Raw genomic sequence first — 12,534 nt, forward strand, 5'->3', positions numbered from 1 at the left:
ACTGGTGGAAAGCATGCTAAGACGCATGAAAGCTGTGATTAACATCATAGTTATTCCACAAAATATTGATTTCTGATCTCTTCCTGAGGTAAAACATTATTAGTATTGTTGTTTCTAAATGATAATCAACTTGTTTTCTTTGCATTATTTGAGGTCTGAAAGCAATGCATTGTTTTGTTATTTTGACCATTTCTTATTTTCAGAAAATAAATACAGAATTTATTGCTTGGAAATTTGGAGATGTTGTCAGTAGTTTATAGAATAAAAGATCAACTTACATTTTATTTAAAAATATATTGTACCTATAAAAAAGAAAAATCAGAAAAACTGAAAATTTTGCAGTGGTCTCTTATTTTTTTTCCAGAGCTGTATAATATATATATATATATATATATATATATATATATATATATATATATATATATATATATATATATACAGTTAGGTCCAGAAATATTTGGACAGTGACACAAGTTTTGTTATTTTAGCTGTTTACAAAAACATGTTCAGAAATACAATTATATATATAATATGGGCTGAAAGTGCACACTCCCAGCTGCAATATGAGAGTTTTCACATCCAAATCGGAGAAAGGGTTTAGGAATCATAGCTCTGTAATGCATAGCCTCCTCTTTTTCAAGGGACCAAAAGTAATTGGACAAGGGACTCTAAGGGCTGCAATTAACTCTGAAGGCGTCTCCCTCGTTAACCTGTAATCAATGAAGTAGTTAAAAGGTCTGGGGTTGATTACAGGTGTGTGGTTTTGCATTTGGAAGCTGTTGCTGTGACCAGACAACATGCGGTCTAAGGAACTCTCAATTGAGGTGAAGCAGAACATCCTGAGGCTGAAAAAAAAGAAAAAATCCATCAGAGAGATAGCAGACATGCTTGGAGTAGCAAAATCAACAGTCGGGTACATTCTGAGAAAAAAGGAATTGACTGGTGAGCTTGGGAACTCAAAAAGGCCTGGGCGTCCACGGATGACAACAGTGGTGGATGATCGCCGCATACTTTCTTTGGTGAAGAAGAACCCGTTCACAACATCAACTGAAGTCCAGAACACTCTCAGTGAAGTAGGTGTATCTGTCTCTAAGTCAACAGTAAGAGAAGACTCCATGAAAGTAAATACAAAGGGTTCACATCTAGATGCAAACCATTCATCAATTACAAAAATAGACAGGCCAGAGTTAAATTTCCTGAAAAACACCTCATGAAGCCAGCTCAGTTCTGGAAAAGTATTCAATGGACAGATGAGACAAAGATCAACCTGTACCAGAATGATGGGAAGAAAAAAGTTTGGAGAAGAAAGGGAACGGCACATGATCCAAGGCACACCACATCCTCTGTAAAACATGGTGGAGGCAACGTGATGGCATGGGCATGCATGGCTTTCAATGGCACTGGGTCACTTGTGTTTATTGATGACATAACAGCAGACAAGAGTAGCCGGATGAATTCTGAAGTGTACCGGGATATACTTTCAGCCCAGATTCAGCCAAATGCCGCAAAGTTGATCGGACGGCGCTTCATAGTACAGATGGACAATGACCCCAAGCATACAGCCAAAGCTACCCAGGAGTTCATGAGTGCAAAAAAGTGGAACCTTCTGCAATGGCCAAGTCAATCACCAGATCTTAACCCAATTGAGCATGCATTTCACTTGCTCAAATCCAGACTTAAGACGGAAAGACCCACAAACAAGCAAGACCTGAAGGCTGCGGCTGTAAAGGCCTGGCAAAGCATTAAGAAGGAGGAAACCCAGCGTTTGGTGATGTCCATGGGTTCCAGACTTAAGGCAGTGATTGCCTCCAAAGGATTCGCAACAAAATATTGAAAATAAAAATATTTTGTTTGGGTTTGGTTTATTTGTCCAATTACTTTTGACCTCCTAAAATGTGGAGTGTTTGTAAAGAAACGTGTACAATTCCTACAATTTCTATCAGATATTTTTGTTCAAACCTTCAAATTAAATGTTACAATCTGCACTTGAATTCTGTTGTCGAGATTTCATTTCAAATCCAATGTGGTGGCATGCAGAGCCCAACTCGCGAAAATTGTGTCACTGTCCAAATATTTCTGGACCTAACTGTATATATATATATATATATATATATATATATATACACATATACATACCTACACTTATCCGGGAGTGCTGCCTCCATTTTTCTATTTTGCATATTACAACAATTGGACAGTTGTTTGGTAGGATTCGCATCCCCCATATGCAAATGTGGTGTCGTTCTACTACCGTATATATATTGGACATACCTTCTCATTCAAAGAGTTTTCTTGATTTTCATGACTCTGAATATTGTAGATTCACATTCAAGGCATCAAAACTATGAAGTAACACATGTGGAATGAAATACTTAACAAAAAAGTGTGAAACAACTGAAAATATGTCATATTCTAGGTTCTTCAAAATAGCCATCTTTTGCTTTGATTACTGCTTTGCACACTCTTGGCATTCTCTTGATGAGCGTCAAGAGGTAGTCACCGGAAATGGTTTTCACTTCACAGGCGTTCCCTGTCAGGTTTAATAAGTGGGATTTCTAGCCTTATAAATGGGTTTGGGACCATCAGTTGTGCTGTGCAGAAGTCTGGTGGATACACAGCTGATAGTCCTACTGAATAGACTGTTAGAATTTGTATTATGGCAAGAAAAAAGCAGCTAAGTAAAGAAAAACGAGTGGTCATCATTACTTTAAGAAATCAGTCCGAAAAATTGGGAAAACTTTGAAAGTGTCCCCAAGTGTAGTGGCAAAAACCATCAAATGCTACAAAGAAACTGGCTCACATGAGGACCGCCCCAGGAAAGGAAGACCAAGAGTCACCTCTGCTGCGGAGGATAAGTTTATCCGAGTCACCAGCCTCAGAAATCGCAGGTTAACAGCAGCTTAGATTAGAGACCAGGTCAATGCCACACAGAGTTCTAGCAGCAGACACATCTGTAGAACAACTTTAAGAGGGGACTTTGTGCAGCAGGCCTTCATGGTAAAATAGCTGCTAGGAAACCACTGCTAAGGACAGGCAACAAGCAGAAGAGACTTGTTTGGGTTAAAGAACACAAGGAATGGATATTAGGCCAGTGGAAATCTGTGCTTTGGTCTGATGAGTCCAAATTTGAGATGTTTGGATCCAACCACCGTGTCTTTGTGCGATGCAGAAAAGGTGAACGGATGGACTCTACATGCCTGGTTCCCACAGTGAAGCATGGAGGAGGATGTGTGATGGTGTGGGGGTGCTTTGCTGGTGACACTGTTGGGGATTTATTCAAAATTGAAGGCATACTGAACCAGCATGGCTACCACAGCATCTTGCAGTGGCATGCTATTCCATCCGGTTTGCGTTTAGTTGGACCATCATTTATTTTTCAACAGGACAATAACCCCAAACACACCTCCAGGCTGTGTAAGGGCTATTTGACTAAGAAGGAGCGTGATGGTGTGCTACGCCAGATGACCTGGCCTCCACAGTCACCAGACCTGAACCCAATCAAGATGGTTTGGGGTGAGCGGGACCGCAGAGTGAAGGCAAAAGGGCCAACAAGTGCAAAGCATCTCTGGGAACTCCTTCAAGACTGTTGGAAGACCATTTCCGGTGACTACCTCTTGAAGCTCATCAAGAGAATGCCAAGAGTGTGCAAAGCAGTAATCAAAGCAAAAGGTGGTTACTTTGAAGAACCTAGAATATAAGACATATTTTCAGTTGTTTCACACTTTTTGAAGTATCTCATTCCACATGTTTTCATTCATAGTTTTGATGTCTTCAATGTGAATCTACAATTTTCAGAGTCATGAAATTAAAGAAAACTCTTTGAATGAGATGTTGTGTCCAAACTTATATATGTACAGGGTGGTCTGAAAGTAGGTGGACAGAAAATAATAACATTTATTTTGATTTATATATAAAATTATATTTACTAACACAAGCATAACACTGACAATTAAATTTTATTCTGAACAATAATACAAAAGCCCTTAAATTTTATCAACGCAGGTGCTCAGTCTGTTTTCCATTACAGTTTGCACAGCTTTGAAGTCTACCTCTTACGCTTCAACAAACATTTTTGCACAGGTCTCTTTGGGTATTAATTTCTTGAAATGCATCTCTTATGTAATTTTTCAAATCACTGACACTTTTTGGTTTTTGACTATAAACTTTGTCCTTGAGTACTCCCCAAAAGCAAAAACCCATTGTGGTCAAGTCTGGTGAATGTGCCGGCCAGTCAAGTACCGTATTTTTCGGACCATAAGACGCACTTTTTTTGCCCCAAATGTTGGGGGAAAGTGGGGGGTGCGTCTTATGGTCTAAATGTAGGGCTGCGGGGAATGAGGGTGCTCCGGTGGAGCGGGTCATCGGGGGCATGAGAAGGCTGTAGCAGTCTGCCGTGACCACGTGGGCCTGCTCATTACATATGCACGCCCATCATCCCGCCCATCATCCCTCAGCACTGAAGCTGACGCTGACAGGTGGGCGGGGTGATGGGCGAGGGGTGCGCGCATAGTAAACAGCCAGCCGTGATCACCCCTGGCAACTACAACCTGGAGTGATCATGTGCGGCTGTGTTCACTGCTACCCGCGCATCATCATCAGCGCGAGGTGCAGTGAATCAGTACACTCACCATTCCCCTGCAGCACCGCGATGTCCTTCTGATTGCCGGCAGCGCTGTGTGGAGACTAGCGGGGCTCACAGTGATGACGTCATCGCTGTGCGCACGTGTCCACACAGCGTCGCCAGCACAGACAGAAGGAGATCGCGGTGCTGCAGGGAGCGTGGCCGGCTCCACACAGCGCTGCCGGCACAGACGGAGGAGGAGTGACGCTGCATGGAGCAAGGAAAGGTGAATATAAATGTTTATTTATTTATTTTTTTGTGTGTGTGCCGCAGGATGGGCGCATATGAGCAGGATGATGGGCGCATATGAGCAGGATGATGGGTGCATATGAGCAGGATGATGGGCGCATATGAGCAGGATGATGGGCACATATGAGCAGGATGATGGGGACATATAGCAGGACGATGGGCGCATATGAGCAGGATGATGGGCGCATATGAGCAGGATGATGGGCGCATATGAGCAGGATGATGGGGACATATAGCAGGATGAGGGACATATAGCAGGATGAGGGACATATAGCAGGACGATGGGCGCATATGAGCAGGATGATGGGCGCATATGAGCAGGATGATGGGCGCATATGAGCAGGATGATGGGGACATATAGCAGGATGAGGGACATATAGCAGGATGAGGGGCATATAGCAGGATGAGGGATATATATACAGTATTTTTCGCTTTATAAGATGCAACTGATTATAAGACTCACCCCCAAATTTGGTGAAGGAAAAGAGAATTTTTTTTTTTTTTAATGTTAAATGGGGTCCATCTTATAATGCCAGTGTCCGTCTAACAAATCATATAGGGTACATGTCCCTCATAGCCCCCCATCCTAAAATTAGCCCCCCTTAATCTGGATATGGCCCCCTTATATTGAATATAGCCCCCTTGTGCTGGGACACGTCCCCCTGTGCTGCCCATGGCCCCTATAGATGGCACACCTCCCCTGTGTTTGATATGCCCCCCATGTGTGCTGCCCATGGCCACTATAGATGGCACATCTCCCCTGTGTTAGATATGGCCCCCAGGCTGCTGCCCATAATAAAATAAAACACTTTCCTTACCTTCTCAGCGCTGTCCCTCCTCTGTCTCACTCCTCGCAGTTGAGCTCCGAGTCCTCCCTCCTCCACTTCCTTGCTGCCGGTCATGTGATCGGCACGGCAGAGTGATATCATCTCTGCGTGCCTTATCACAGACAGCAGCAGCAGGAGACCGGGAGATCAGCGCTGGAGGTAAGTAAAGCTTTTTTAATTTTACTATGGGCAGCAACACGGGGGCCATATCTAACACAGGGGGGATCATGTGCGATCAAAGGAGGGCGCAGGCAGATATAATATGCCCCGCTGCCCCAGCCCCTCAGCGTGATGCGGTTTCAGCACCACGCTGCTGATGGACAGCGGCTATGCATACTATATGAGCGGCAGCAGGAGATCAAACGCTGCCGCCCGCAGCTGTCACCTGCCCCTAGCACCGCTCCAGAGCGGACCCTGCAGTATATATATATGTACACCCCCCGTATATTCGGTTTATAAGACGCACCCCCTACTTTCCCCCAAAACTTGGGGGAACAAAAGGAGGATCATTACCAGGATGGGGTACCTTACTAGAGAATTTGGGGACATTACCCCCATAACAGTGTCAGCAGCAGATCCTCGCCCCATAACAGTGTGTCATGACCACATTTTTTGCTTAAAATTTTATTTTCCTATTTTCCTTCTCTAAAACCAAGGTGCGTCTTATGGTCCAGTGCGTCTTATAGTCCGAAAAATACGGTAGGCCTCTTTGGCCAATCCATTTATTAGGAAATGTTTCATCAAGATACTCGCGGACTACTCTTGAATAATGTGGAGGGGCCCCATCTTGTTGGAAATAAAGGTCATTTCAATTAGGCTGTTGCTGTAACTGGTGAACAACTTGATTCATTAGAATTTCGAAATACTTATCTCCTGTGACATGGGCGTACCCAGGATCAAAACTAGGGGGGGCAAGCCATGGTCATTCAGGTTGTAAAATATTAGAACGGAAAAGGCGAATGAAACGAAAATTTTAAGAGAATTAAATGTAATTATAGCTCGATTAATGACTCCGTGCCCCTCCCCACATATACACACAGACACACACACACACACACACACACAATACAATGCACCCCCATTACCCTCACACACACACACACACAGACACACACACACAATACAATGCGCGCTCCATTACCCCTCCCCCCCACATGCACACACAATACAATACATCCCCCCATCACTCACTACACACACACACAAATACCATGCACCCCCCATTACCATCTCCCCACGCACACAATACAATGGACCCCCCCAAACACACACACAATACAATGCACCCCCCCATCACTCCCTACACACACACACACAATGCACCCCCCATCACCCCCTACACACACACACACACACACACACACAATGCACCCCCTTCACCTCCTACACACACACACAATGCACCCCCCATCACCTCCTACACACACACACACACACACACACACAATGCACCCCCTCATCACACCCTACACAAACACACTGCACCCCCCATCACCCCCTAGACACACACACACACACACACACACACACACACACACACACTACACACAATACAATGCACCCCCCATCACCCCTACACACACACACACACACACAATACACACAATACAATTCAGCCCCCCCATCACCCCCTATACACACACACACACAATACAATGCACCCCCCCATCACCCCCTACACACACACAATACACACAATACAATGCACCCCCATCACCCCCTACACACACCCACACAATACAATGCACCCCCCATCACCCCTTACACACACACAATGCACCCCCCCATTACCCCCTACACACACAAAATACAATGCACCCCCCATCACCCCCTACACACACAAAATGCACCCCCCCATCACCCCCTACACACACACACACACAATGCACCCCCCCATCACCCCCTACACACACACACACACACACACACACACACACAATACACACAATACAATGCAACCCCTCATCACCCCTACACACACACACACACAATACAATTCAGCCCCCCATCACCCCTACACACACACAATACAATGCACCCCCCCATCACCCCCTACACACACACAATACACACAATACAATGCACCCCCATCACCCCCTACACACACCCACACAATACAATGCACCCCCCATCACCCCTTACACACACACACACACACAATGCACCCCCCCATTACCCCCTACACACACACAAAATACAATGCACCCCCCCATCACCCCCTACACACACACACACACACACAATGCACCCCCCCATCACCCCCTACACACACACACACACACACACAATACACACAATATAATGCAACCCCTCATCACCCCTACACACACACACAATACACACAATACAATGCCACCCCTCATCACCCCCTACACACACACAATACACACAATACAATTCAGCCCCCCATCACTCCTACACACACACAATACAATGCACCCCCCCATCACCCCCTACACACACACAATACACACAATACAATGCACCCCCATCACCCCCGACACACACCCACACAATACAATGCACCCCCCATCACCCCTTACACACACACACAATGCACCCCCCCATTATCCCCTACACACACACAAAATACAATGCACCCCCCATCACCCCCTACACACACACAATGCACCCCCCCATCACCCCCTACACACACACACACACAATACACACAATACAATGCAACCCCTCATCACCCCTACACACACACACACACACACACATACACAATTCACCCCCTCATCACCCTCCACACACACACACACACACACACACACACACACAATGCACCCCCCATCACCCCCTACACACACACAATGCACCCACCAATCACCCCCTACACACACACACACACAATACACACCATACAATTCACCCCCCCATCACCCCCTACACACACAATGCACTCCCCCATCACCCTCTACACACACACACAATGCACCCCCCATCACCCCCTACACACACACACACACATACACATACTACAATGTACCCCATTACCCCTCCACACACACACACACACACACACAATACAGTGCATCCTCCATTACCCCTCCCCCCACACACAATACAATGCCCCCTCCATTACCCCCTCCCCGGACATAATACATTGCACCCCCCAATCACCCACCGGCACACACAAATTACACTACCCCATCACTACACACTCCTGCCTCCCCCCCTCCCTTGGAATACAGTGCTCCTCCTCTGCCTGTCACAAAGCTGTGTCTCCTTCACAAATGTTCTCCGTTATGTGTCCTCAGCCCCTCCCCACACATCCCCATTAATTACACCTGTCTCTTCGGCTCCTCCATGGAGCGTTTACCGCTTCATGTCTCCTGTGTCCCGGCGCCCGCAGCACTGTGATGACGTCAGCAATGTGCTGATCTCATCACGTTGCTGCACGTTGGGGGCGGGGCCCCTTTTCGGCGCGCTGTTCAAATGTATTTACGTCTGAAAGACGCAAATACATTTGAATAGGAAGAAGGAGGAAGCTGCAGTCACCGGCGCGCTCCTCTGCACTGTGTGCATGCCGGGCACACAGCAGAGCCGGCACAGCACAGCGCGCTGCCTCCTGCTGCAGCTAGTGTGCCCGGCATGCACACAGTGCTGAGCAGCGCGCCGGTGGCTGCAGATACAGCGGCCCACTACAGGCACCGGCCCACTACACCGTGCCCCTGCTTCTAGGGGGGGGGCAGCTGCCCCCCCCCCCGTGCCTCGCTGGGTACGCCCATGTCCTGTGACTGTTCTATCAAAAAATATTGGTCCTAAAGCACCAAAACTTGAACTACCACCCCAAACACTGACATCAGGCTCATTTTTGTTAGAGTTGTTGCTCTAATGTTAAATGCATGTTCTCATTATACCAGTAAATACAATTATGTCTGTTAATATGGCCGGATAATTTGAAAGAAGCTTCATTACTTCACATAATGTTATCTAAAATGACTGGATTTTCGTTAAGCATAATCTCACTAACTTGCAGCCGCCTGTCTGGATCCTCCTCCAATAAACCATCAATTAGACGTGGACAATAAACTTTCCACCCAATAATGTCAGGATTTGCATGATAGAAGCTGGTGAAATTCCCAATTCTAAAGAGACTCTTCTGGGGACTTGTTTGGACTCTAAGCAAATGTTTCAGCAACAAGTTGCTTACTATTTTCTGCACAGGCTGTTTTGGGTCGACCAGTTTTTGGAGCATTAAGGATTGAGCCAGTGACATCGAATTTGTCACAAAGGCGGTAAATTGTCTCTTTGGGGCTTGAGTACCAAATGTTTAAACCCAATTTGCTCTAACGGTTTCAGCATTTTGAGATTTCCAATACTCTTAAAATCCATTTTCTTTGATCTGTATTTCATTTTTTTGCCATTATGGGTTATCTGAATTATCTGAAAAGAAAACAGATTTGGGGGAGATTTATCTGTGAAAACTGGATCTGTGAAACTAACTCAGTTGCCCTTAGCAACCACCAATCAGATTCCACCTTTCATTTTCCAAAGAGTCTGTGAAGAATGAAAAGTGTAATCTGATTGGTTGCTATGGGCAACTGAGACAGTTTCACTTTACACCATGTTTCATAAATCATAACCTTCATAACCCTATTACACATACTGTCCACCTACTTTTGGACCACCCTGTATATATATATATATATATATATATATATATATATATATATAAAAATCTGTACTGCTGTACTGTGCAAATACTTAAAAACAAAGACAAGTATTAATATTTTATCAATCTACAAAATGTAAAGTGAATAATCGAAACAGAGATCTAAATCCCCTGAATATTTGGTGTCACCGCCCTTTGCGTTCATCAATCCTTCTAGCTACACTTGTCACCTGTACACTTTTTGAATGAAGTCACAAGGAGATTGTCCCAAACATCTTGGAGAACTGACCCCCGATCTTCTGTGACTGAGGATTGTATGGACCCTTCTATCTGTTGATCCCAGACAGATGATGTGAGATCAGGGCTCCATGGGGGTCGGATCATCACCTCCAGGACTCCTTGTTCTACTTTAAGCTGAAGATAGTTCTTAATTGGCGTCGTTGTCCAGCTTCGGAATAAATTTGGAGCCAATCAGACGCCTCCCTGATGATGTTACATGATGGATAAGTATCTGCCTGGATTTCTCACCAGTGAGGATATCATTAATCCTGACCAAAACCCCACTCCATCTGCTGAAATGTGGCCACAAAACTGCCGGACCCTCCACCGCACATCAATGCTCCTGTGGACCCTCATTGTGGTGCTGCTCTCTTGACCTTCAGGAACAATCTGCTTCCTTCGTATTTTAGCTCATCATCAGTCCAGATTCCACTACCTCCCAGTTCCTATGTTTTCATGCATAGTTTGCCTACTTGGCCTTGATTCCATATCTAAGGTCCGAGGGTTTTGGTAAACTTTCTTCAATGAAGACCCCTTCTTTCCAGACTTATACACACATTAGATGGTTGCTGCCACTTCAGAGCTGGACATTTTCTTCAGTGGAAGTAACATGATCATCTACTTCATCGTTTCCTTGGCCGACCACTGCATCTATGTTCCTCAATATTGCCCATTTCTTGGTGCTTCTTCTTCAGACCTTGATCAGCACATCTTGAAACCTCAATCTGTTTTGAAATCTTTCCCTGGGAGACACCTTACTGATGCACTATAACTGCCTAGTGTCTTGTTGTGTTCCCTCTTGCCACATTGTATGACCTTTGACAAGAAACTATCTTCCACAACCTCACCTTTGTAGCAGCTACTGTCTGATCCTCACCCAGTTTTCATCTTCTCACACTGCTGTTCTTGTTTCAATCGATATATGTAAGTGAGGACCATCATCTACTATTTGATTGAATTGGTTACACTAAAATCCAATAAAATCCATGAGTGTGAACAAAAAATGGTGGTCACATATTGATGGGATATAGATTTCTTTTTCATTCATTTATTTAGCATTTTCTTTATTGATAAAATAATAAACTATTATCGCTACAATTTTTTATAGCATTCTTACTGTTCTGTATTATTATTTCCAATCCTGTCTATAAAACACACATCTGTAAACTTGGGAGATAAAATGAGCAGCAGTCCCATGTAAACAGTATACAGTGACCTCTTGTATTATGGGCTGTCCTACTCCACAGGATCATTATCTGTTTAGGTGTGAGATATTGTGCAGACATTGAGCAGACATTTGTTGGAGGGGGGGGGAGGGGGGTACAACTATAACTTTAAGACACTTTAAACTTCCTCCAAAAGATATGATAAGATCTGTCACTTCCTCGTCATTTGGCCGGTGTCCGGGTGCAGAGCTCCGGTGTGCAGCCTCCGGGGTCGTCAGTCATGAGCTCCTGGCGGCGGAGGGGCGCCCCGGTGATCTGCAGGGTCGGTCTGGCCCCCCGGACACTCACCTGCCGTGGGTCGCCAGCTGCTGCCGCATGCGGTTGATCTGCCTCTGGATCATGGTGCAGGTGTCCCGTCCGTCTCTGCCGGTCTCCGCGATCTGGGGCGATGGGTGAGGCCGAGTCCCCTCCTCCGGAAGGGCTGCGGTGTCTGCACTGAGCTTCGGTCGCGAAGTTTATAGTTCATTTCTCAGGGCGTCTTCTCGGGTGTTCACAGGAGCCGGCGACAGAGAAGCCAGGGACAGAGCAAAGCTCCAGTCACAGGGAAGGTGCAGCACAGAGAGGACCCCCGAATAGTCACAGCGACCCCCGAATATACACTGCGACCCCCGAATAGTCACTGCCCTGAGGGACACAGCGACCCCCGAATAGTCACTGCTCCCCTCACTATATACACACAGCGACCCCCGAATAGTCACAGCAGCCCCCAAA

General features: G+C 45.7%; 1 protein-coding gene across 1 annotated transcript in view; it reads right to left on the reverse strand.

Moving 5' to 3' along the window:
* The window catches only part of SH3BP1 (SH3 domain binding protein 1), an 81,382-nt gene extending 69,167 nt beyond the window's left edge, over nucleotides 1–12,215 (reverse strand). The window contains exon 1 of the mRNA XM_075320822.1: nucleotides 12,112–12,215. Coding sequence (XP_075176937.1) covers nucleotides 12,112–12,164 — 53 coding nt within the window. The 5' untranslated portion in view covers nucleotides 12,165–12,215. The remainder of the gene's footprint in view (nucleotides 1–12,111) is intronic.
* Nucleotides 12,216–12,534: the final 319 nt, after the last annotated feature.

This window comes from Anomaloglossus baeobatrachus, chromosome 8 (genome assembly GCF_048569485.1).
Source record: "Anomaloglossus baeobatrachus isolate aAnoBae1 chromosome 8, aAnoBae1.hap1, whole genome shotgun sequence".
Lineage (NCBI taxonomy): Eukaryota > Metazoa > Chordata > Amphibia > Anura > Aromobatidae > Anomaloglossus > Anomaloglossus baeobatrachus.